This window comes from Corvus hawaiiensis, chromosome 30 (genome assembly GCF_020740725.1).
Source record: "Corvus hawaiiensis isolate bCorHaw1 chromosome 30, bCorHaw1.pri.cur, whole genome shotgun sequence".
Lineage (NCBI taxonomy): Eukaryota > Metazoa > Chordata > Aves > Passeriformes > Corvidae > Corvus > Corvus hawaiiensis.
The window spans coordinates 19,850,121-19,876,831 of NC_063242.1; the positions used below are offsets into that span (position 1 = coordinate 19,850,121).

Here is a 26,711-nt window from a genome sequence, read left to right on the forward strand (position 1 = left end):
CTGGACAAACATGTAGGAAGGCAGTATAGACAGCAAGAGAGCTGACTGAATACGCTCCTGGTCTCCTTTGCTACTGAGGGCCAGTGCTGCAGCTCTCTGTATTAGCTGGAACGTCCTACAGGCTGATGGCTTCATGCCCAGGTATTCTGCGCTGATGGAGTCCAGATGGGAAGCAGCAAGGGCGTGAATCACTGAGGCCAGGTCCCTTTTGAACAGGATGAGAAGCAACTGCTGATCCAATTATTCCTTGCTCTAGTTTTCATGTTTGTAAAGTGGGGGCACTTAACTACCCCAGGGGCAACTAATTATTAGTCACAAGAAGTTAAGGAAATGTCCTAATTCACCAAAAAGACATATCATTTTTGTATTGGGCAAAATGGTGCTGAGATCATGTAATCTTGGCTATCATCATATTGAAAACTAACTATCATCATTGATAAAACACTGAGGAAAAATGTAGAATTATTCATCAGTTCTATTGGATATCAGTACCTCTCTAATCCAGCAACATCTGCATAAAAGTAAAGCAAATTCATTCATTTACTCCGAGTAACACCCCACAAGCCTACCTTATTCCTCCTATTCCTCCTCACAAACACCACAATATGTTGCCTCCCTGGAAGTGTTCAAGGCCAGGTTGGATGGGGCTCTGAGCAACCTGGTCTTGTGGAAGGTGTCCCTGCCCATGGCAGGGGGTTGGAACTAGATGATCTTTAATGTCCCTTCCAACCCAAATAATTCCGATCCTATGGAATTAATACTAGGACTGGAAATAAGAAAGAAATGGTTACTCCTCATCAGAGACAAGAGAAGCACAAACACCAGAGCAAACATCTAAGCCTATGTCCAATAAGACTAAGGCAAAAAGAAGCAAGCACTGGAAATAGCATGCGGGCAGGAAAAAGAAATCTTAATAGGTACAAATTCCTTTATCACAATTTAATGAAAATTCAATAATAAACTAGTGATAAGTTTCTTAACTTCCTTATCAATTAAAAATTCAGTATTATGGATAATGGATGGAGAACACTGTTTTAGTGATGTCCACCTTCTACAGAGAAATGAATGGTCCAGATGTTCAATTAGAAGATTTTCATCTTTGGGGGGAAATCTAGGCACCCTATAAATGCATCTACCTTTCAGCTTCCTTATCTGATACTTAGAGATTGTAGAAGACTATTTCTGAAAAGCCCTTATTGTGTTAAGTATGTCTTATTAAAAGCTTTCTATGCTAAAGAATAAACATTTTTAGGGACAAGCCTTTTCAACTCCATTTCAGAGGTATAAATACACCATGTAGCCTTTTAAACATGTAAGTATGAAAATTCACAACTTGGAACACTCTTAAAGCATAAACTTCTAACTGTTACAGAAGGTTTCCATTTGCTTCCTCCATATGCAGGTAGTATCTAAAAAAGTTTAAAGCTGGTTCTATAGCTATTGAGCACAAAGGCATTTAAAGGAAGTGTACAGAGCACAAAGGAAGTGTCAAAAGGATCTTAAAACAAAGAGCAGATTCCTGTAAAATTTCATTATTTCAACTTGAAGGTTGAGCAATACATTGAAGGTTTGATTTTCAGGACTGGTCATTTGTTCTCACCGGAATGTGGTCCTGTGGGATTGTGCTGCATTCCCGGCAAGCATCTGGAGTGAAATAATGGAAACTTCTAAAGAGAGTCCTACTTGATTTTTGCATTGAGAAGGTGAGATGAACATAGTATGAGGGGATTCTTATGTTCCTATAGGCTACCCTTTCTGAACAGGGGCCAGAAAATGCTAAGTGAAGAATCACACGGGGCCAAACACCAAGTTAAGCACCATTATAATGCCTATATTTTCTGTATGCTTGAATTCATTCCCTTTAATTATCAGCTGGACCATACATGTGGATAGGACTTCTGTGCTATTGCGCTCTGCCCTGCTCTACCTTGCTCATGTTCCCACTCTGCCTGCCCTACGACCATGGAGTGCTGACCCTGCCTTCTAATCTGACATGATCAGCATGTCCTGTGCATGTGAGAAGAATGTTAGATGCATATTCAGTTTAAAAAGTAAGGAGCTGCTCTTGCTAGAATAAACATACAGCTATGCTGCAAGCGCCAGCACAAACCATGGCAATGTGAACAGATAGAGAAGCATAACCTGGAGGACAGTTGCCAAAGATTCCACTGCTTCAGGTGGTAGATAGCCTGAACAAAGCAATGCCTCCTGGAATAGGTTTTAAATGAGAGTGGGCTGGAGATCAGCGTATTTTCAGCAAAAGCAGACCCTACTGCTCTGCCTAAGTGCCTTGCTGCCCTTTCACCAGCCTGAGTAAGTAACTGGAGGTAAGAGCAGAAAGACAGTGATCCCAACAAATAAATGGATATGGCATGATGGCACTGCCTTTTTTTTAAACATAATGCATTCTCTACTGAGGTGGGGCTATCCAAGTTAATAAAAAGAACAATAAACAGAATGAATTAAGTGTATAAGTAAATTAATACCTCTTCCTTTTTGCAAGTGTAGATAAGCCAGAGAGAGACTGTCACTAAGGATGTGGAGATGGGGGTCTATTAAGAGCCTTCTGCAGCATGCAACTACCAACACACTGTCATCTAGCCTATGTAGAGCAGAATTTCTCTCTGTAGCAACACCCTTTTGTTCCCTTCACTAGAAATCCAGGTGCTTCAGTAATGTTGAAGTTTCAGTGAATGAGGCTTAGATGGAAAGAGCAAAATCTTTTCCTAAGTCTTGGGTAGGAATAACTTTTGAGTGGAAAAACATGTGGTTTGTTTATTACAATAAAAAAATGAAGCCAGCTACTTGGGAGCCCATGCATTTTGAAATGAAAGTGTATTTTAGGTGGGATAGACTTATAAGGAGGTGATTGTACACATCATAGCTACACTCTGTGTGCTTTGCATCTTCATAATTCAGTTACCTATTCTGCTTTTTAAAATCCAGTCTGAATTCTGTTAAAAGTAATTTTTACCTTTTGTTTATGTTTCTTTCTTTTCATAACTGTCTTTTGCATACCTGCTCCTTCTCCCTTCCTGGTTTTCTTTCTTTCTTTTTGATCTTTCTTCCCTAACAATGTCTCCTTTCTCTTTCCAAGAACTGCTGGTGTTTCTGCTTCTCCCTACTCCCTCATTTCTATTATCAGAGATGAACAACAAAATTTGTGAAAATCAGTTAGTCAAAAATACTTTTTTTTTTCCCTGAAAAAACCAGTTTCACCTATTGGAAACACTTTGCAAAAAAGCTCAGAAAGTATTTAGACAAAAAAAAAAATCCTAATGCTTAAAATTTTTCCTCTGTCAACCGAACTTAGTACTTCAATAGAAACTAAAATAATTTAGAAAGTCTTCTGCAGTTGTCTCAAAGTGTAACAGTACATCAGGAATAAGACAGCACCACTTCTCACCGTGAACCACACAGTGCAGAATGTCAACATATAGTAAATTATGCCTTCATCCAAAACTGTTTTCATATCTTGTTCAACATCCATCTTTCTTTCTTTCTTTTTCTTTCTTTCTTTCTTTCTTTCTTTCTTTCTTTCTTTCTTTCTTTCTTTCTTTCTTTCTTTCTCTTTCCTTTTGTTTACCATCAATAAATAGTATTGCTACAGATCTGACAATGGCCCACAAAAAGACAGTATACCATTCATTTGACCCTATTTTTATTTCCCACCAAGTCAAAAGAGAAATTCTGAAATTCTGCCTACTTCCCCTCTCTGCCATCACTACACTCCTACTTCAGTGCATAGTTTTTCACATTTAAAGACAAAAGAATACATTTATTTTCCATTTCACTGCTTTACTAAATGTTTTATGGCTATCAAGCAGAAAAATAGGATGCCCATTTCTCTCTTCTAGAGAATACCTTGAGCTGCAACAACCTACAGCGCAAGAATCCTGAAATTCAGCTCTGTACCAGGTGGCTTTCTGCCAGCACCTTTTTGAAGCAGCATGGGTCGAATCACCTGCAGTTTCTCTTGTCCTTCTCTAATTCCCATCCTGATGATAAGCAAGTATCAGAGGAGGTCATGGCAAGTACAGCTTCGAACTCAGCTATCAAATACATAATGCTATTATAAACCCCAGGTAACAAGTGTGGTACCTGCAGCTCTGTTTGGAAGAAGAACTTCTGTGGACACTGTGTGCAGTCATAGATCTTGTCCTCTTGTCCGTGGGCTGAGAAAATATGCTGCTGCAACTTGTTTGCTTGGACAAACACTGAAATAATAGACAAACAACAAGCTTTTCATTCTTTCTTATCGTAAGTGAAGAGCTTTTTATAAACAATCTTCCAATAACACTGAGCAATTTCAAGACCTAAAATTAGGTAGTGCAGTCGGATTTTACCTTATACTGCTGCTATATGGGTACCAATGAATGTTATTTATCTACAAAGTGTGATGCTTCTTCTAAAACAAATGAATTGAAACAGATCCCTGGTGTAAGGAAAAAAATCCCAACAATTGGCAAAGAAAAAAAGATGACCCTATCAGGACAACCGATGAAGATTTTGAGTATAAAGTATCTAAAAATGCCATTTCCTATTCAGAATTATTTCTTCATGCTTACTGCACTTTGATTGAACACATACAAAACTTATTTCCTAGCAACCAACAGGTTTGAAAAGCACAGATGCCAAAGTCCTGTTTACTCTGTGTGCCTACAGTTAAATATAACAAACAGCTCTGTATTTAAATGTGTTAATGCAAAAAATTATATCCCACAGCTATACCGGGGCAATGTCTATAAATGTGAAACAGAACTGCAGGTAAATTCTCTTTGGATACTTTAAGATCAACTCTGCCTACACACTGAATGCAAGGGTTTCAATAATATAAACATGTTCAATTTTAATGACTACAAAACAAGGCCCTAAGACTGTGTAACAGTTTACCTAGGAGACATACTATTAATAATTAAATTGTATATGCCAGAGGCAGTGTTTGGGTTGGCAGCACTGACTTCTGATGGATGCCTGGTGCACTGTGACCTAAAAAAGTTTGCATCTACAATATTAATCTGTATAGGCAGGGAAAGGATTTATTAAAGATGCTGGCATTTGACTTTGACTCCACTCCTAATCATTAAAATTATTCTAATTGCAAGGCAACAAAAACCATCAGAATATTGTTCTTCTGAGTCATACATTTTAATCACATTTCTCATTACCCTGGAAAATAAAAAGATCGGATTCCATTTTCCATATAAAACTTATTTTGGTGATTTTTACTTCTTGTTAATATTCTAGCAAGATGTGCTGAAATAATTTTAATGGCATATTGCTAATAAACCATCATTGTTTGTGATTAATGCTCACTGTCTATTTATCCCATCAGCAAAAAGCAAGAAGTATTTCACACAGATTGGAATCGACTTATCTCTATACTCTTTAACACATTTTACAAGGTTACTGGCTCAGAAATTGAAGGATTAGTTTTATCAGGGATCTTGGTCACATGGAGAACCCTCAGTGGGTACTCTATATATGCAAGTTCTCATGTTGCATTTACAACACCCCAAACTTGGAAACTGAAGACCCATGACATTACACTAAAAAAAGATCACACCACAATGTGTAAACAAAAACAAGGAAAAAAATTAGTAGAATCAGTAATAAAAGTAAAAACTTGAAGAAATGCCTAACTGAAAGAATTATTGAACACAGACACTTTACAGACAAATTGTTTGTGGTGGTACTATCCATGCTCAGACAAGCTGTGCAGTGAAGATGAACTATGTCTTTTTTTAATTTTATAACCCACAGAAATGTGTGAAACCTGAACACATTGAGGTAATAATCATCACCAGCCACTGTATCTGAAAGACGAAAAATTCAAATTTAATTTTCCTCTGTAGCACTCGCTTAGGTTTTACTGGGCATGGAGCTGCCAAACAAAGAGAAGTAAAATGAAGGTATTAAAGGGTCTATTTGCTTATCAGTGAAAATCCTTCACTTCCATTAATGGAAAACAGAAACCTTGAATGGATTCCAGAATCAGCATGCCATTGATGTGTCAATACCTAAAGTGTGTTTTGTCATGTTTGTGATTATCTTTGATTTTCATCTTTTAAAGCAAAATTGGGAATGCAAGCTATATATTAACATTCATGTTTTAGGTTATCATTTTATGAAATGTTCTGTTAAGAAGTCCTTAAAAAAACTCACAACAACTCAGTAGGCATCCTTTTAATGTGTTTTCATTTCCAACAACAGCATTTTTCTGTTCTTCATTATGGCCCAAACACTGCAGTGCTTAGCCCTACTGGGTCAAGTTATTTTCTCACTTGGGTTTTACTAGTGAATAACACCACTGACTCAGGGGGGATTATTCCACACTTGGACTTGTATCAGGGGAGAGCAGAACTTGACTTGTGGCAAGACAGCATGGTTTGCTTTCTAAAGCACATTACAAGGGTGTTTCTTCTCACCACAAGCCAACAAACACACGCATGTGGGCTTTCTTACCCCATCAGAGGAGAATGCTGCTGCACAGGCTATGCCTGGGAACTGGGGCCAAATTCTGCTCTGAGTTTTATTGGTTTAGAGGAAACATCTGCAGCTTTAAACCACAAATTTATGGACAGTTTTAACCTTGGCAAGTTTGAAACATGGAAGTAATGAACGTGATATTGTGGAAGGTAACAGACTATCACTTCTGTAATTATAAAAATCTCAAACTTCCGAAAGAAGAGCTTGAAATGCACTTCTTACAGATGGATGACTGACCTTCCAAGGAGCTCAGCTTTCTAAACGATTTCTAATCAATATTACTAATGAGCGAAATGTAATGTTCCCTCCTAAAACAGACCTAAAGCCAGCACATGACACATTTTTTCAGGGAGTTCTGCAAGGTCAAGCTAAGGGCATGGCTGGGACAACCAGTGATGGGCTCCTACCTGTAAAGCACACCGGACATTTGAAGGTGCCCCCCATGCCTTCAAAGCTGTGCTCTATCAGGTGGCACTGAAGTTTGGCAGGAGAGTCGAATGTCTGATTGCAGAGTTTGCATTCATGGTTCAATCCTTCATCTGCAGGAGAAATCAAAGGAAAAGTGAAATTCACCACAGCCCTTACAAAGAGAAAGTCCAACACAATCTGTGAACTGGAGCAGCTTTTTCTTTCCCTAAGCTCAGGAAAATGGATGCCCCTCAGCACCTACAACGGCTGAAGTGTTCTCTTAGTCAGAATGTTTCAGAATATACAGAACTTGACTGGGCATTAAGAACACAGATTTTTCCACTTGCACTTAGCACCAAACAGGACTGCAGAGCATTAGCCTTCAGTAGGAAATGATGACTATGACCTGAAACATCATTTCTTAGCAGAGACACCCAGTCACAACCAAGTACATTTGCAAAACAGCACGCGAGGAATTCAATGCTGATCACACATTATCCTGTCTACCACGGGTAAGAACTGTGAATGCAGTTTTTGGCACTCCGGCTGAGGTGGAGTTTCTTGTAACCAGAGTGAGAAGGGTGGGTAGTTTATACCCTCACATCACTCCTGCTCCACATTCCCAGTCCTGTGGGCATACATGAAACCTTTTGCAAGCTGCAGGATTTCAAAACTTCCTTTCTGACAATCCTGGATTTTTTCCCTCTTTATTTGCATTTCTCCTCTGAACAGCCCAGAAAAGTCCCCATGTGCCTTCTGACGCAGCTTTCCCGTCCACGTCCTGTGGCTTTAAAACCCTTCCCGCTCCCTGCCGCTTGTTCCTCTGCTTCCTCCCATTGTCCTCCAAGGCCGGCTGGTGCCTGGCACCAGGTTCCCTTCCTGAGGGTGCTGCAGGATTCATCCACTCCGCCATGAGGGCAGTCAGCGGCTGTCCTACTTAGAAACAGTTGCTAGGTAAGAAGTGGCTTCCAGCCCTGCTGCAGAGGCCTCAATTCCCACAGCGCCGCTTAGAAAAGGTCCTTCTGTATGTCACTGGTGTGCTACACGAGTAGCATTGATCTCGCAGGTAAATACTCTATCTGATTATTAAAAAACAAGCGGGAATGAAGTGCTTGGTGACTGGCACAGCTCCCTGCCATTTCTCAGTTGGGAAGGAGTGATTTAGGAGAGCGCCCTGCCCACGCTGAACACCTAAATGCCAGGCTGCCAGCCTCCCGCCAGACACAGCGCTGCCTGCAGCGATGATCAGTGACTGTGATGACGGGCATTCGCGAAGGATGGCGAGAGCATGGCCCATGTTTTGCATCCCACACAACAACCCTTCCCACTAGTGTAAAGAGAACGTGACGCAGTGCTTCTGCAGCTGAGTGGGGCCACATTCCGGCCCCAAATGACCCTTAGTGACTTATCAGAATTGAAAAAAAATGTCAGTGTAGCCCCCAGCTTTCACTTCTCGGTAGTCCGAAAGCTAAATTTAGCCTTTGTGTAAGTCATGGCATCTTTTGCAAAAGGGGGGTAATTAGTGGGCTTTAGACAGTGTGAGCTAAGCCAGGTGGTGGTGGCCATTCTGCAGGTGGGACTACTGAAAATTACCATTGTGTGATTTCTGTGAGGTGTCAGAGCTCTTCACAATAAGAAGGGACAGATGAAACCCAACAAAGACAAAGGTTTACACAAAGTGACATCACTCCCATGCAGACACAGCAAACTGCAAACTTCCTTTTCTTGTCTACCAATCCTTCCTGAAAGCAGTGTTCAATGTTGCTGACTACCTCTACAAGCTGCAGAGCTTGAGGACTGTACAGACTGACAGACAATATTTCTGCTATATGCATATCCTTGCCATGGTCATTACTGAACAGACAGTTCTGGAGATGGTGCAAGTTCCCCACAAAGGGCAGTTACAACTTAGGAAACCTGCAGGGTGAAGTTTCTCCATCAAACTGTTTGTGCTGATACACACAGTCAAAGCAATTAGGACAAAGGAGCTCCATCTCAGGATCTTCCACAAGTCAAGGTGAAGATAATCGATGACAATTCTCAAATCACAGAGTTACTGTTGGCAAAGTGTAAATGAACCATGCTAATCATTCTTGAGCATGGGAACATTGAACGGGGAGTTCTTCAAACATTCTAAGGAAGAAAGACTTCCAAAAAAGAAATATTTTTATATGAAGCTACAAAGACAGAGAAGGCTTTTTTTGTCTTTTCATTACCTTAGTTGATGAAGGAAAAAGTAGGAAGAAAGGCGTGCACTCCTGATGCCTAAGCAAAACTGATTTTAATTACACAGAAATTGTACTTGTTCAACAAGAACTGAAACCCATTAAATGTGACCCTTATTGTATTTCTCATAGTACTCAGATCCAAGGTGATCTCCTGGTCACAAACATCAAAACCACTTTGATTATTCTATGTTGCAAATATGATTTTCCTAAAGGCTTATAAACAGGGTTTGAAAAATCCCCTCACCCACTTGCCTGGGGCAGATAGGAAACTTCCCCAGGCAAGAGACACCAATTTGTGCAGAATCTAAGCTTTCTCTTAAAAATAAAATGTTTTTAGTCTCCAAGTTCTAAAGACTGTATTTAAAATAAGACTACATTTGTATAACTAACAGAAAAATATTTTTCCTAAGTCGTGAGCGAGTTATAAACCCCTCCCTTCACATATTTTTTCACCCATTTTGTGCACATCACCTGCCCTGTTACGTCCTTGGAACAGAGGGCAAGATTTCAGTCCTTGAATTCAAGAATGTGAGATCAGCATGATTTAAATTTAAGGAACACAGCTAAGGGTACAGCCTTGGCAGAAGAGTCAGGAGTGCTGGCTTCCATTCCACACTCCAGCACTGACATACTCTTATCACCTTGGGCATGACAGTGTGGCCTGTGTTTCTCAGACTACCCATCCTTAAAGAAGAGGTGCTAATTTTCAATTTCTACTTTAACTGGCTGACCTAATTAGTATCCCTTAAGACTTTTAATACAACCAAGACAGGAGTTGGAGAAGAGTCCAGGACTATCTACCATACTCAGAAGACCCAGAATCACTGCCATCTGCCTTTGAAAAGGTATAAGATTATATTTCTTGACACACAACTTGCCTGGATCACACAGCATTGTGGAAGAATGAGGGAACAAGGCTCTGTCCCTGTTCTCCGCTCTCCATAGACAATTTAAAAGCATGGCCAGTCTTTTCTCTCCCACTGGCATGGTAAAGACGGGGTGTGGCAAATCTTGAAAAGGTGCCAGATGTGGAAAGAAGAAGCAAAAGGCTCTGTTTACACAGTGGCCTCTGTCTAGATCTCCACGTTTAGCAAACAATTTGATAGGGTGCTACGGAAGTGCAAAATATGATATCATTAATAAATAAAGGGACAGTGAAATGTCACATTTTCAGTTTCCATTTGGGTTAAATCTGAAATGGAATGGAGTGTCAGATACAGTCCAAAGGGCTCTCCTTCCCTGCAGAACAGAGCTGCTGCTCTTTGCTCTTATTCAGGCAAAAAAAAAAAAAAAAAAAAAAAAAAGTGCTGAGCAGCTTTAAAAAATTCAATCAAAATAATCTGCTCTTTGGAAAGGTGGCGGCTGACAGTAATTGGAAAATACTGTCTGACTCATTTATTAAAGTGAGATTCAGAGTCAATTGATTTAATAACCATTAGAATATTCTATTAAGGATATAATAGGTTGGCACAGCCTTATTTTTTATTAAGAGTTATAGGTAAGAAATAAGCAATGCTATGGAATTTTAGACAACTGCTGTATGGATTAGACTAAAAATATGGCTTGCAAAATAGGTATAAAAGCTGCAAGTATCAGGAGGAGGAATAGGAAAGTACATTACAGTGTAAATGAGTTAGCTGAAGGATGAAAAAGAAATGAACCTTCAATATAAAGCCTGCACTTTTCCAAATCTAACAGAAAACTATGCACTGCATTCCCTGGTGTGGTACATCGTAAAACAAGTCAGCACGTCCTTCACATTATGGGCCCAACAACACCATGAGGAAGGCAAGAACAAAGTACCCACTGTACAGCACAGAACTGGTGCTTACTGTTGCCCTTACATGGTTGGGATATGAGCTTGGACATGATTAAGACCTTGCAAGATGGATGGGGATGGTTTACCCACTGCTGGCAGTCAAATGAGTTTGATGCATGCAGAATTTCTGCATAAGTAAATTACTTTCCATTTGCAATCTTTATTCAGATAGTGGGAAAATGTAAACATGAATCAATTCCAAATAAATGCATTTAATATTCATGTAAATGTTTAATATTTACACAAATATTAAATGTTTCAATGCAGGCAGGTAGATTTTAATTGAGGTGCAGCCCATTACCTCAGCAACTAACTTGAAAACCAGCTATAAAACCAAATATAATCAGTCTTCGTGCCGAGCATATTCTCATATTTGGGGATCCTCTGTCTTTGTATTGGCTACTCATATACTGCAGAGTTACTGAGCAACTTGTACAGCAGGCAGGATGCTCCCACTTGCACCTCCCCTAGAGCCAGTGCTTTGGATGACCTGGCCCAATTTGTGTCACCAACTCAAGGCACAACTTGTTCATTTCATGGAAGGCCCTGACATTTCAATATACACTTTAAACAAGTGGAACCCTTTAAGCAGCCTCTAGACTGTGTGTCCCATGTTTATGCTTCTTTCTCTTCAATAAAAACAAAACTAGAGCAGCTACAAGCAAATGTTCACTGGCTGACTTACATGCAGCTGTTAAGTCAGTAACCACTGGGGGCCCTCTTATATTGTCTGATCAACACCACAGCCATTACCAAGTACCAATTTGTAACAGTTTATAAGTAACTCTTTCTCTTATTTACCCTCGAGATTGTCCAGAAGGGTCCTTGTGCCTTCTACTCTGAATAAATCTATAGGCAAAGGTCCTAGGATGATGATGCCCTCCTGGCAAATCATCACGACGCTGGGCCCATGCTCAAAAGCATCTGCTAAGAAGTCGTGTAAACTCTGCCCTCCTCACAAAATGCAGGAATGAAATGGCTTGCAGGCCCTGTATTTTCTTTTTTAGGTCTAAAACATGCCCAGCTCCCACATTCAATGTGTTTTCTTTATAATTTTTTTTAGCAAGCAAGCCATGCCCCTTAATCAATTTCTCCTTCGCATTGCTTTCACTCTTACGTGAGTTAATTTTGCAGCACACATTTATAAGCCAGAGATCTGAGGAGTAAGGAAGCAATGCCATGGATGACAGCTAACCCCTGGGCTACAGCATCTCACACAGAAAACTGGGGAAGGACAAAAAACACCCTATAACACTATAATTTCCAGAGTGTACAGCCATTTATGCTTCCTAGTTTGTAAGTGCTGTGCTTGCCTGCATCTTTTTAATTCTGCTGGCCACACACCTACGCAACCATCACCTTCCCTGTGCCACTTCAGACAACCTCATTCCTGCTCAATATTTGGTCTTAGGGTCCACTGTGGCAAGTATGTGCATGACATGTACCCTCACATGCTAAAGAACACATAACAGCTTTCCAAGCCTGGAAGCTGAAGTGCAAGAGTGCCTGAAGTCTCCAGCACCACGTTCATAATTTCTCCCTGATTGCACTAATACTTCTGCCATTTTCAATTTCTCAAACATTATCACAACCCCTCAAATGAGGAACATTATCCACCAGAGTGTTATTTTTGGAAGCTGACATGGAAAGGATAGGAATATAGTGATAAAGGAGGAGACATAGTAAAGGCAAAGCATACAGCTGGAAGTTGCAGCAGGAAGAAGAATACAGCTGGAATTTACAGCCGTGAGAACAACTTGTCATAGAAAAACAGTTTTTGCTAAAGTCCTAACTAAGGATTCAATCCTGGTGGGACAGGATGGAGGACTGGATGGAAAGACAGAGGTACACCTGTGTTTTCCTGGACTGTCCAGGGAAAGTCACCACATATTAGGACACAGGAGGGCAGGAGAAGGAAGTATCTTCCTTCCTCAGTCACGGTCTCGGCACAGTTATCCTGCACACCTTCCCTCTTGTGCCACCTACTACTGCTCATGTAGGTGCCTGCATGCTGGTCTGTGTTTACTCTTAATACCACTTTCAGTCAAAATCATGATGTTAGCTGAAGAAACTCAAAACATCAGGCTGCAACCCAAGCAGCGTCTTTCCTCTTGCTTTCTTTTCAGTTCAGAATGATTTTTAGGCAAGACTCTGCCCACTCCAGGGAAGGTGGTAAACAAGATCCTAGCAACAATCCTAAACTCTTGAGTCACCAACAATTGTAGCCTGTCAAGGGGAAGGTAGGGACCAGGATATGACACTGCCTGGAAAGATATTGGCCTTCAGCAGAAGGGAGAGGGTGGGACCTGCACTGTGCTGCTGAGGCCAGGCCATGCTGACTCCCAGCAGCATTGGGTAGGAAGCTTTATTCAACAAGCAGGAAATAAATCCTACAGCCTTCTGCAGTGTACAGCTAAATCTACAGCAAAGGGTGCTGATTGATGGAGTGACAAAGAGCTGGGATCCACCTCCTCAATTAAAGCAAAAGTTCATCTCTCCAGGGACAGATTTTGAAATTAGATCTGCTTAAGGGAAAGCCAGTCTACTGCATCTTTCATTCCACTGTATTTTTTGTCTGAAGCAAGGGATGCATTTCACTTCACCAACTGTTCACTTTTTTGCTTGGTTGCACTCACTTCGGCTGCTTGTAAGTGAACTCCTCTTACCACATGCGCCTTGTATGTTCTGTTAAAACCACAAATTGTCTGGCTTCAGTGAGGCTGGATGAAAATAAAAAAGGGCAACTGGCAGGGTCGATTTCTTAATAAGTGTCATGTATTCACCTCAAGTAAGAACAATTTGAATACAGCAAGTCCCCTTGCCATCAAACAACAGCATTTTCTGGGCAACTGGCTACCAGGAGAGAGTTCAGGAATTCAGCAGCAGGGTTACTCACCAACTGATGGGACATGCATAATTTGCTACTCCTTGTCTGTAACTGCACCAGAAAAAGGTATTAAAATTTGTTCAGAAAAAAAGTCTGTGTTGCACCACATAGCTACACACATTACAAGGTTACACTCCATCATTGCAATAAAATCCCATGTGATGGAGCTTATTTTGGAAACAATATTACCATGGGATATAAAAAGAAATTTAAACCAGTAGGAATAAGCTGAGTGGTATGAGTTATTTGTAGACAGATGATCCAGCTCAACATTTACCTTTTCAAATAGCACTTAGTGAGCACTGATTAAAAACTTGGTGACTGATCCTTCAAATGCTGGCATAACTAGCTCAGGAGAGCAGGCCTCCCATCTTTCTAGGCTCCTGTCTAGACTTTTTGTGGGACTAAATTCTGCCAAAGTGTGTAAGATCAAGCCCTCCATCCTCTCACTACACAGTGAGATACAGATTATTATCTGAATTTTACAGATAAAGAAACCATACCCCAGAACTGCATCCCAAATAGAGAATGAAAACTCTCTTACTAAATTACAGTGGTGGAAGAATCAGACCCTGCTTAATCTGGCCACCATTATGAACGCAGTATTGGAATTAAGGTTGTAATTGAGTATTTCTCTGTTCTCTTCTGTGAACTAAGAGCCTATTTCCAGAAAAACTTTTCGACCAAATCTTCTCTAGTAAAGTCAAATTGCAATTTGAAGGGCTCCGAGGTTGCCTGAGCTAAGTAGATATTAATGATTTAATCAAACTGTAGGGGGAAAAATAATAAAAGTATCACATTTGTATTCAGAAGAACTAAGCACAGTAAAAATATACATAAAAATGTTTTGCTTTTTAAACATTATTCATTCAATTTCAGTATTTTTGTTCACTGTGTAGACTACAGTTTTGTTTTCTTGTTCTTGCTTTCTGGTTGGAAAACCAGCTTTCTCTGTTATTTCATGTTACATGCCTACTAGTAATGCCCACTCATCAGGGTCTTGTGGAACTCGTTGAAGTACAGGTATATCTACTTTTAAGTATTGCACAAAGAAAAGAGGAATTTTTAAGGTAGGGGAGGATATTTCATGTTGCATAAACTAAATGCAAGCTGTTCTAAATTTAGTGGTACTGGGAAAACATCTCACATGGAGCCAATCAAAGTGTCAATATTAATTCTACACTACAGTGGACCAGCAGCAGAAATTATGTTTCATACACAAGTCTCATCAGGTATTTCTTTTGTTCTGAGTATACAGAAAGGGTCAGAGTTGCCTTCCTTCTTTTGGCATGAAGCTATTAGATGTCTGGAAGATAAAGTCTCTAAATGCTAAAATGCTGTTTATCTAAACCTACAAAGAATTGTCTGCTTATTCTTAAAAGATAGGGAAGAAAAAAGAAAAATGAAAAAAAAAAAAAGAGAGTAGGATAGGGTAGGGCTTTCCTGTTATATTGGATATTTGAATAAAGCTATATTGGATATTTGAATAAAGAGCATGAAGAAATAACAGTGCTTTTCATATATCCTAATATATCAGATACTATTGATATTTTGTTTTCCAAATCTTAATGCTATTATATGAGTCAAAGATTATTTGGCCTCTTTTTACATAGGTGAGGGACACTTTGGAATGAGCAGCAGTTGCTGGGATTTTGATTCAGCTCTTCAGCTCACTTTGGGGTGTATCAACTTTCTGCTTTCTTTCCCCTTAACCTCCATTTCCTCACCCCCAACCCTCAGAAAAACCAGGGAGGAAGAAGAGGTTCAGACTGTGAAGGCCCTCAGGTCTGTCCTGGTAACTGGGCATTTAATTAGATTCTTTTCACGTGAGCAAACTGCTTTGCCAGTTAGGGGAGATCTCCTTGTACAGCAATGTATTAAAATGATAAAGCTCAATTTAATATAAAGAATTATTTATATTGCTCATCTGATTTAGTTTGCTGGTTTTTTTAGGAAAGCATGAGAAAGCTCAGCTTTAATTTGCGCTGACCTTTCCCTATGTCTCTCTTTGATTCTGCTATAAAGCAAGAAAGCAGCTTTTGGCCCACATATCAAAAAAGGACCAGACTTCATTCTAAACCTGTTCCACTCTCCTTCCCACTTGCTCTGCTGGTACTAAGACTTCACACCGAGCTGAACAAATAGCTTTTGGAATTTTTATATTAAAAGTTCTTCATTTGTAGATAAGAGAATAATGAGGGCCAATTAGTTATTCTTTCTCTATATGTTACATGTTTGGGGGTTGGCTTTATTTTCCCAAATTCTAAATGCCACTGTTAACAAATTTATTCCAACCCTTGATCAAACCTAATTCCTCACTGAGGCAAAGATACCATTTCCCCCATGCTAGCAATTGAGGAGTGGTGCTTAAGAACACAGCCCCTTCCTCCAGTGAACTCTGATGTAACAGAATGGCAAAATTCTGAACTTCAAACAATAAGGGAAAAAGAGGAGAAACATCAGAGTAGAAGAAAGAGAGAAGAATTGGCTAAAAAGAGAGGGATCAGACAGATAAGGATTGGCCGGGGAAGGAGAACAGATGTAGCAGCAACAATAAACAAAGAAGGAGGTAGACTGGAAAGGTGAATGGAGCAGAAGAAGTGGTGAGCAGAAGCAGGACAAGGGCATGAATCCTGTGTGAACAGGCACAGCAAAGTCTCAATTTAACCTTCATTCCAAGTTCACTGAAGAAATGCAGAGTAGCATACACTTCCGGGCAGAGCTTGAGTAATTTAGTGCAGCTCCTGTGGCAATAATGATAGATGTATTTTACATCCAGATGTTTCAAGCCAACAAAGCTACCACTATATCATTAATAACAATAAGCAATTAAAAAGAACAGCAGGTTACAAATATCAAGCATCAAACTACGGAAAAAATACAGGATCATTATGAGAAAAATAAAAGTATAGGCTGTCAGGTCAGTATATAGCCTCTCCAGATAAAAGTTATAGAGTTGGAGAAAAATGTGGCCTGACATTAAATGATTATGAGGTGATTAACATCAGTGAGAAACCAAAAAACACTTGTAAAGCTCTGAGGAAATCTGAAATGTGATATGAAAAACATGCCTGTAACAGCAAGAGATAGGTGGCTGATCACTATAAGACATTAGCCTTTTACTAAGACGTACTCTAATAAATAACTTACGAGACTACATTTGCTGGCTGAAGTATTCTCCAAAAGGCCCACTGAGTTTTCACTCTGTGTATCAGTTTATTTAAACAAGAAGAGGTAAGAAAAAACAGAAGAACTCAGGGAGAAAGGGAGGAAGAGCCAGTTCAACCCTACATGTATGCTGTGTGTACATGCACAAGGGTTTCAGCAGTCACTGAAACCAAATTTATTTAAGCCATGTGCTGCAGAATGGGAAGAATGGGTTAAAAACTGTGAGATTTAACTGAGGGTATGGCTGGAAGTCTGCACTGGGCAGTTTCCCCTCAGAGGGTTTCTGTGTAACGAGGAAAGTGAGTATTTCATTTTTTTTTTAAATGAAGACTGAGATTTTGATGCAGCACTGTCATTTCGGGGGCTCAGGTTGAAAAAAAAGTACTGAACATTGTGAGACTTGTGATCAAATTGTGAAACTGTGAAACCTAATTTACCCAAATGAAATGGGGGACACAAAATTAATTCAGATAAATGAGGATTTTGAATAAGCAAGGGACTATTTAGTGCTTTTAACACACATCCTGGGACATAACCTCATTACAGATCAGGACTGTTGTGCTGTGAGTTTGTGTCAGAGTGGAAGTGTCACTGACACAACAAATAAAACCAAAAATATCCTACTCCCTGATCACTTATTTTGTGTTTGCATACACACGCTACACGAGCCTGAAGAATAATTAACACTGCTGAGAAGAAGCAGCAACAGTGGATGAGTCTCACTACAGCAGACCTCTCATCATAGCAGAAATACAAATGTACCAGTTATCGTAACTGTGTTATGTTAAGTAGACCTTTGCCCCACATTATTGTAAGTAAGAGGAGGGAAAAGGGAAAAGGAAGATGATATCAGCATTCTTGATGATATTTTATTTATCCGCACATACTGTTGACACAGATGAAGAATAAGAAGAAGAATGGAAGGAGAGACACAAAACACTTGCAGACACAGATTTTTTTTTTACATTTCATCAGGGACAAAAAGACTGCCAGTGAAGACAGCCATCCCTTTTACAGAGAAATCGCAGGAATTAACACCCACAAAAAAAAAGAAAAAAAAAATTGAAAGTATTTCTACAGCTATCTTGTGGAGTTATAAAGATGCTGTGGACATTTTTGTTGTGGGCAAATTTTTAATTTCTTAACTTTATGAAACAATTTGACCAAGACCTGAGCAGGTCCATTTAAGTTATCATTTAAATATTGGATACCCTGACTTTGTAATAAAAGGCCAGCTCCACAGGATTTTGTTTCCATCTTTAACCTCTTAATGATATGAAGAAATAAAAGCATTTCTTAACAGAAGGGTACAAGATATGCATTTAACTTGCCTTGTCTTTTTTTTTAAAACCTGGAGGGCCATCGTTTGGAAACCTTGATGCTGTTTAAAACAAAGCATCTTCATCAGAAACCTCACAGGCAGCAAGTTTCTCTACTTACTCGGCATGTTATACTTAGTTGTCAGTCTTTCTCCAAACAAAGTGGGGAAAACAAGCACACGAGATGCAAAGATGTAAAGCAGACAGAATATATCCCCCAGCCCCTTCAATTGCTTCCTTCACCTCACTCAAGAAGCAATTTTAAATGTATTAAACTTGGAGGTGAGCAGAGGGATTTAACACTAGGCAGGATTTGAACAACAGAAAATAAGGTCAAGGAGGTGTATTACCCCTCTAGTCATATTTGGAAAAACAGGGGCATTTTAGAAGTAAAAAACCATGGCAAGCTCACTTGCTGTGCCATGATCACTCTGACCAGCAAGAGCCCACTGTTATATTTTGCAATGCATTTTGCTAGGTGAAGCATGCAGATTTTGATCCCATGACACTTTCAGAAACAAGCAACATATTTTGTTGATGTTCATTTCTGTTTGATTGCTGGACTTGATAAATGACATGGCAGCGGAGAAGAAGAAAAATTGCTGTGTTAAATCCCTGAAAATTATACAGCAGAGAAGGTGGGCAGCCTCTGTAGTTCAGCTGGGCACCAGAAGCCAAAGATCAGAACTGGAAATAACAGCTGACGAGGAATACCACAGAGCAGCAAGGAAACTGAGGTGGGGCAACTGAACTGAAAGCCATATTTGCAAGCCATCTATCCACCCCCTTCTCTTTCCAACATTTTATCTATGTGACTGACACACCCTTTCTCTCCCCTCGACCCCAAAAAGATTAAAAGACAACAAGCTGGCTATGAAGAGAAATAAAAACAACTTGAAAGTGAGCTATAGCAAACAGAAAATTGGCTGATATACCAAAATACCAGCACTTCTCAGAAAATAAACCACTCTGAAGGTCTCAGTAAAAAGTGCCAATAGCAGGGAAAGTCCAAATTAAAGTTGTTGCTTTGCCCTTAATTCACTCTGTCGGTAAGATTTGCCTCATGTATAGTACATTATCTTTGAATGACACATTCTGTGCCCTCTGTGCCTGAATCAAAACTCCGTCACATCATGGTAAGTCAAATATACCTGCCAAACAACAGGTATCACCATTAATTCCATGGGAGGCCCTCGTGAAAGAACTGCAATGTTGCATGGCCACAGTTTCAATGATATCTCTTCCCAGCAGTGCAAAACAAATCAATGTTGGAAGAGAAGAGTTTGCCTACAGTCCTGAACATGTGTTTGCCTTTGTGTTAGAGAATCAGCAGACAGCTGGCTAACACTGCCAATAGCGCTGCGATGGTTTCAAGCGTGGGGGAAATACAACATGATGCAACTCTTAAAGAGTTCATGCAACAAGCAACAAATGTCCCTCCTTAGGTCATTTTACCTCTGATAAGAAGAGTGCACATGGAGGGTTGACTGATTTCAGGCAGGCAAACACCAATGGAGCACACAACTTTCTGTGTTGAATAAGCTGCATGTTTTGCAGTGTATTTTTTAAGATGCCACATGAATGATACACGCAAAGGCAGCTTGATTTCTCAAACCTAGTGACTGCCACTGGAAGCTGGGTGTCCATTTGCATTTACACACATTTCAAAAGGATAATCCACCTCTCTTCAGTGGCACTGCAGAAGCAACGCCCTTTTTGCCCCTCTGCTCCCTGCCCATGTGTGTCATTCCCCCAAGCCCCCTCACTGCTTTCACCCAAACATAAATAAAAAGAAAGATCTGCTTCATTACATTTGCTTGCATTAATTGATGTTTAAAAAAGTCTGTTAAAAATAAAACCCAGCAGTGACATTTTTCTTTGCTAAAGCACGATAGCAGCACATTACAAACATTACAAAAAGGTCTCCTGGTAGGATTGTGAAGTTCCACTCGGGCAGTAAAATGCATCTACTGTATGTTCCTTGATTTTCTTTTTTAAATTTAATTTTATTTATTTATTTTTTAATGCGGGATAGGTCACAAATGCAGATAAAACTCCCCATCTCAGCAGTGGGGTTGCAATACTGGGAGAGAGAACTTGGATGGACACAGTGTATTTTTAGCATTTGTTTTACCCCAGTCAAATAAGTGATCCTGTTTACTGGTGGCAATGACGCTCACAGCTATTCAATCCCAGCTTGACATTTTCCCTATGGCTGCACCTCTCTTGCTTTTGCATGACTTGGGTGGTTCTGAAGGATGCAATACTTCGTGCCCAGAGGTCCTTTTGACATTTTAGAACAATGCATTCATCAGGCTGCTGGTCTCCTGAGGTACAACCGGAGCAGCAGAAAAACTAAGGAACCATAGAACCCAGCCCACTCACCCATTCTCCAAGAAATCTCTCCTTATGCCAGCTGACTTACTGGTTTCTGGGAAAACAGTCTCAAGCCAAGTAAAAGACTGCACTGCCTTCAGGGAAGGTGAGCACAGATGCTAAATTAGGCCTGGCAGGGTTGCAAAAGTGGGGAGAAATAGAAACAAAGGGGTCAATTGTTTTCATGTCTCTGGTGTTGCCTACCAGGGTAAATATAGCTTCTCTTCTCTTGCCTCTCTCTGTACCCAGGGCTTTGTAAAATGTCCTGAGCATCTGCAGAACCAGGCCCCTAATCCTGCTGCTTGCATAAGCTTTGCCAAATCCTTAATGTCCAGTCACTCAAATCTTCTCAAAAATGTATTTTTCTAGACCATCTGAAGATGTCTGAGAGCAAAGGAGATGTGGGCAAGTAAGTGATTCTTTGGCTGTAACCTGTCTGAGTTTGAAGAAATGAGAACAGCAGGATGTACTGTCACCTGGCCTTTTTACCCATTCCCCACAGCTCACACTACATTCCAGGCGGGTGGCCCTAGCCCAGAGAACCTCTCTGTGTGAGGACAAGCAGCCAGAAAAGAATGTGACTGGGAATACTGAATAAGGCACACATATCTGTGCCCTTTTTTCTGAAACAAATAGTCACTCCAGGCAAGCATGGCAGAACTTAGATGTTGAAGAGGACACAGAGCTGGACAAGGTAGAGCTGTGCAGGGGTCCTGACAGCATTTCTTCAAAGCACAAGAGCCCTGTGACAAAAGATAATGGGACATTGGCTGTGACTCCAGAAATAGGTGTTCAAAGCTGTGAGCTTTAGAGGAGCACAGAGGTAGGGATAAAGGAATCTCAACAAGGGAGCATAAGCAGGGTTAGATAGAAATCTTTGAAAATGATCACAGGATGCTTGTACTTGATAAAGGGGTAAAAGTAACACAAATAAATGTAAGTAAACCACATTAAATCAGTATCCAAAACCAGCTTGGTGTCTGCAGTTGTCTAGTCTGAGGAAAAACAGCATGGTTAAAGTGAAATATAACTTGGCTTCTAATAAGAGTACTGGCTGTAGAGGTGGAAAGAAATGGAGAGATCTTTGAGATGATGAGAAGGAAAAAGCAGTGGGATTTAGAGACAGGAATGGGTGGATTAATGGAGCAAAAAGGAGCCAAAAATAACAGTGGAGGAATATTGAGAGAGAACATTACTGACAGGTGTCTGCTAGTTATAATTATATATCTCTTCTAATGCTGGTGTTATATTAGACTCTATCTTAACACAGATATTATTTCTGTCTTTGAAGTTCCTAATCAAAAGAGAAAAAGAAATACTTTCTCTCTTTTACAGGACTTAGCAAAATCAAGCAGTGAATGAAGTACGCTGCAGAGAGAGAAGCTGTAAGAACAGCAATACGGATACATGTGTATTAATAAAAGATACATGCATATACATTTCAAATTGCATATAGAAATGATGCTTGAACTGCTACTTAAGCAGGGTTACTCCTGAAACCATAGCCAGAGCAAGTCTCTAATATCAACTTGAACGAGGAGGAGTAGGCATTTTTCCCCTGATTCAAGCCTAATGGGGCTGCACAGGAGAAGAAGAGGTGATTTTATGTGAAGCTGGTGAATACTTTTTTTTGTAGGAGACTGCAGTCAACTTGATTGTTGTGTTTTACCAGCAAAATAGCTGCAGCTGCAACCAGCTACATTTAGGTACTTAGTAATGTGTTAACAGGTAGCTATGCACACAAAAATGAAATCCAGTCAAGGCAAGATGAACTTTGATCCTCAACCTATCTTTTGCAAAGCAGCACCAAGGGACTATGTTTTTTTCTTAGCAGCTTTCACACTGATACTATCACAACAATTAGTGCTTTTGAGACATGCTGGTGGGATTGACAGCTGGCTGATGACACAGCACAGCCTGGAGACTGCCGTTAGATCATCACTATTGACAGGTTATCCGCTCGCTCCTCACTACTGAAAAGTTATTCTGTGTTTTGGCAATTTCAAGTTACTTTTTTTTTTAATGAAAATAAAATTTTGTTTTATTCACACCTAAACTGACAACACAACTGCCCCCAAAAGGTGTTTCACAAGGGGCAATCCCAATGTTTTACTGCCATCATTACAGACACCCTGCAAATATTTTTAAGGCAGATTTTCTCATCACCATATGGGAAAAAAAATGCTGGAAGAGAATTTTCATTAATCCTTTTAACTGCTGTGTAAGATGTGGAAGAGGAGGTGTGTGCATACATACACACATATGTGTATTTGTCTCCATGTCAAATTTACAAATCTAAATTAAGTTGCAGGGAACTATGGTAAAGACCAGTAACTATAGTACAGGGGGAGCGTCCCAGCTGAACAGAAGGAGAAGATGAACACAAGTTACCCAGGATTAAAATCAAGCAAACCATTCTGCATGCACTGGAAAGCAAGAAATAGTTGTTTTCCCCAGATTTGTGTTTCCCAGTTGATTGACTGTGTCCAAGAATGTACATGCATGGTCTCTCCCAGGCCCTATTTCTCCATTCTCTTCTACAGAATCTGTAACATTTAGGAAGGGCTGAATCTCAGCACATAATTTTTCCTGTCTGGGAACATTGTACAGATTATTGTCTTCCACTCAACTGCATTCTCACGAAGTCTAGAAGTACAGCTGTCTTAGAGCCCTCTCTCCTTCTGTGACATGAACAAACAGGGAAGACTGACACTCGGACAGACGTGTACTGTGGCCATGTGACTGCTGCATAACATAATATCCTGAAGAAACAGGGCTTCATACATACTCTGAACTTTCTGGCTTTATTAGTAACATAAACTACAGCATTCTAAATATATATCATTCAGTTACAGATCACTTTGGGTTAGGTGTGGGGAAGAAAAAACCTCTGCTGTTCCAGGTGTCCCAAGGACTGTCCCTCTATTGCCACCTGCTACAAGTCCCAGCCAGTGCTGAGCAGCCTGGCTGATCCCAGGTGACCCCAGCACACGTCCCCATGCATCACTTCACAGTACAGGGGAAAAAAAAAACCAGAGCATGTTTTTCACAGGCAGCCTGGCTGACATCCTTTGAACTCACCTGCTGTAAGACTTGGGACATGAACTCACTGTTAGCAGGCCAGCATGCAGTGATTTACCAAGCAAGACAGGTGTTATTTCCTTTGCAAAGTGAGCACTCGGAGTGCCTTTGCAAGCGTTTGGGGCAGGGGCTGCTTTTTGCACATCTTTGTACTATCACTGAGTGTTATTGTGGTGCTGGTCCTGGACTCCACACTAAACTTCAGTAAATTCCCTGAATGCTGGTCTGGTTTTCCCTACCAGTACAATAAAGGAAGCCAAACCAAGGGCTTCTTCCTGTATGCTCCACAATGCCTCATGATAACACTGAGCTCCCAATGGATACCCAGCATCTCACACATGGCTCTGACACCCTGCTGAATGAGGCCCTCCCAGCAGACTTCCAACTGACCCTCTTGCTTTCCAGGACCTCAGAACAGGTGATAGAAGAGCCATCAAAACACTAAAAAGACAAAAGCCTAAAGCAACAAAATGCTAAATAGAAACAGGCCATGGGCACTGGCCTCTGCTATCAGTTATGGATATGAAGCACTGTTTCATGATAATACCTTGAGTAAAATCCCTTCAGTAGAATGAGACACTTCTTTCTGTGGGGAGTGGGCAGGGAGCTAGAGAAAGGCTAATGACTTTCAAAAGTATTAAAAAAAAAGTCTTTATCTATCTATCTATCTATCTATCTATATGGATAAAGAAAAGTCTAATGCTTTCTAATTTGAAGAAAACATCTCATGGAAGACACTAGACAGTAGCTAGGGGCCTCTGACTGACGGCTCTTGGGTCTTCTCCGTACCTTTGATCTGCATTATGAAATGTTAATGTCCACCACGTCAGGACTTGTTACATAAATATACCCTTTCTCTAACTGCTCAGTCCTGCACGTCACAACTTCCATTCATATTATCCATTTATATTTAAATGCTGACTTGGAGCTTATACCCAGAAGCACTGACATTTTTTAACAGGAGCAGCTAAACTAGGGTAAACTGCTAAATATAATTTATTGATGATAAAGAGCTTGGTTCAGATTAAATTCCAGCAATTTAATAATGAACACATTCACATCCTGCATCCGGAATATGTATATGCATGTGTTTTCCCCTCCTCATTTAACTGGGAGAAGGGGGTCTCGGAATCTGTGATTTCCTGTTGATTAGATGTGAAGCAACCACAAGCACATATTTTTGATATCTCTATTAACAGACTGTTCATGTCTAACTGCAAAACTTGGTTGCACTTCTCTCAACATCTTTGCCCAAGACAGACCAGTAAACACAATTCCTCTCTCTATAATTAGCCTTTTCTCCAAGGGCCCTGAAGTAAGTCTGCATGCCGTAGATTTAATATCCAGTGCTATATCCATATGTGCTGCCCTTGCCTGGTCCCAGAGCATATAAACTCCCCTATTAGCAGCCTTGACTGCTTAATTATGCAGATTTTTTTTGTACCCGCCTGCCTGTAAAATTACTGTGTCTAACCTTTTTTTTCTCCCTCCTCTTTGCACCATGCTGGCCATTCTAATGAAATCGGCATAGGGGAAAGGGCCTGATTTGCAGTTATGGAGGCAGGATCGTACTGGCAATCTGTCCTTAGTGGGAGTTACAAAAGAAGTCAAATGCCTTCATCTGGTTCTCCCCTCTCATCCCCAAGGTGATTGAGTTCACTTCCTGATGCTTCCCAAGTTTTCCTCGGGCTGTCCAATCAGCGCATCCACCAGGGAGCCCAGCCTAGCTTGCAACAGTCTCCGTATCTAGTTACAGCCCCACCAGGGACAGTCAACTATCCACCCCCAAGCCTTCAGATGAAAACCTTTTCTAACAAGGCCGCCCAGCGCCAATGAAATAACACACATCTGCATATCCACTGGGTCCCATGTTTCTTGTGCTCATGGATTATGTATCTTGCAGCCTCTAATAAAGAAATGCAGTTCTTTGTTTAATGTTTATCTTGTGCTTGTTAAGCAAATGCTAATGTTGTATCAGAATGCTTTAGTGCTATTTGGGTTTTTGGTGATTTACTACAAGACAATCTGCTGTGAAGTAAATTTAGAGGGGAGGGGGAAGGAAAAAAAAAAACAACATTCTGGCTTAGAGGGAGTGAGAGAGAGAGTGGTTTGACAGAGAAGGAGCAAGAGGCAGAGGGAAAGACAGAGAGCGCAACAGCTCCCAGTATGACTTCCCTAACCCCCGGCTGACATGCCCAGTTCATCACTAGCCGGTCCGATACCTGGAGGTACAGAATCAACCCACTATGATTTCCAAAAGGGATGAGATGATAACTTCCCCTTCAGTGATAAGGTAAACAGTGTCCTGAAGGGTAAACAAAAAATAAAAAAACGCCTTTTGTTGTCTGCCTTTGTGCCCTGATGGTTAGCACTGTGCTGTGTTATTCACAGACCACAGGGAAGCCCTAGATTTAATTGTTCATGCCTGGCTCTGCTAGAAATAGGCAAAAGAGAATATGAGGTATTCAGAACCCCCTTCTTCAAATTATTTTTTCTTCCCTCCCCCCTTAGGGAGGGGAAGAGAGGAGATCTGGAAGCTGATGAACAAATTAATGTCCTCTATTTACCCTTTGGCAAGACAGAATATAGACATCCACAGTGCTAAGTGCTCCTGTTAGTCTCCACTCAATTCCTTCAACAATGTTTTGAACGAAGATGTAAGTTCTGGAGTTCTGTTTATTTTTCTTCTACAAATGAATAAAATGCAGATCTCCAAAAGGAGGAGTTGAGTGCTAACTAGAAATGCAGCTGCCCACATACCCCCCCCCTTTCATGCCACAATATACTTTTCAGCAACCAGTCTTTGTGACAAAATCAGTTGATTTTAAAGTCTGCATGAAATAAGATTGCACAAGGTCCCCTTGATTCTGGGTCAAACCAGAATTACAGCTTAAAACAATTTTGTGGATGAACAATGCTACACCTTCAACATGAAG

The 26,711-nt window shown here is 40.5% G+C and overlaps 1 protein-coding gene across 11 annotated transcripts in view; it reads right to left on the reverse strand.

Moving 5' to 3' along the window:
- Nucleotides 1–26,711, reverse strand: part of ZNF521 (zinc finger protein 521) — a 229,935-nt gene that overhangs the window by 22,580 nt on the left and 180,644 nt on the right. For all 11 annotated transcript variants that reach the window (XM_048289336.1, XM_048289345.1, XM_048289337.1 and 8 more), the window contains 2 exons: nt 6,897–7,028; nt 4,102–4,217 (listed from right to left, as the gene is read on the reverse strand). In XM_048289336.1, the coding sequence (XP_048145293.1) occupies nt 4,102–4,217; nt 6,897–7,028 (248 nt within the window). The remainder of the gene's footprint in view (nt 1–4,101; nt 4,218–6,896; nt 7,029–26,711) is intronic.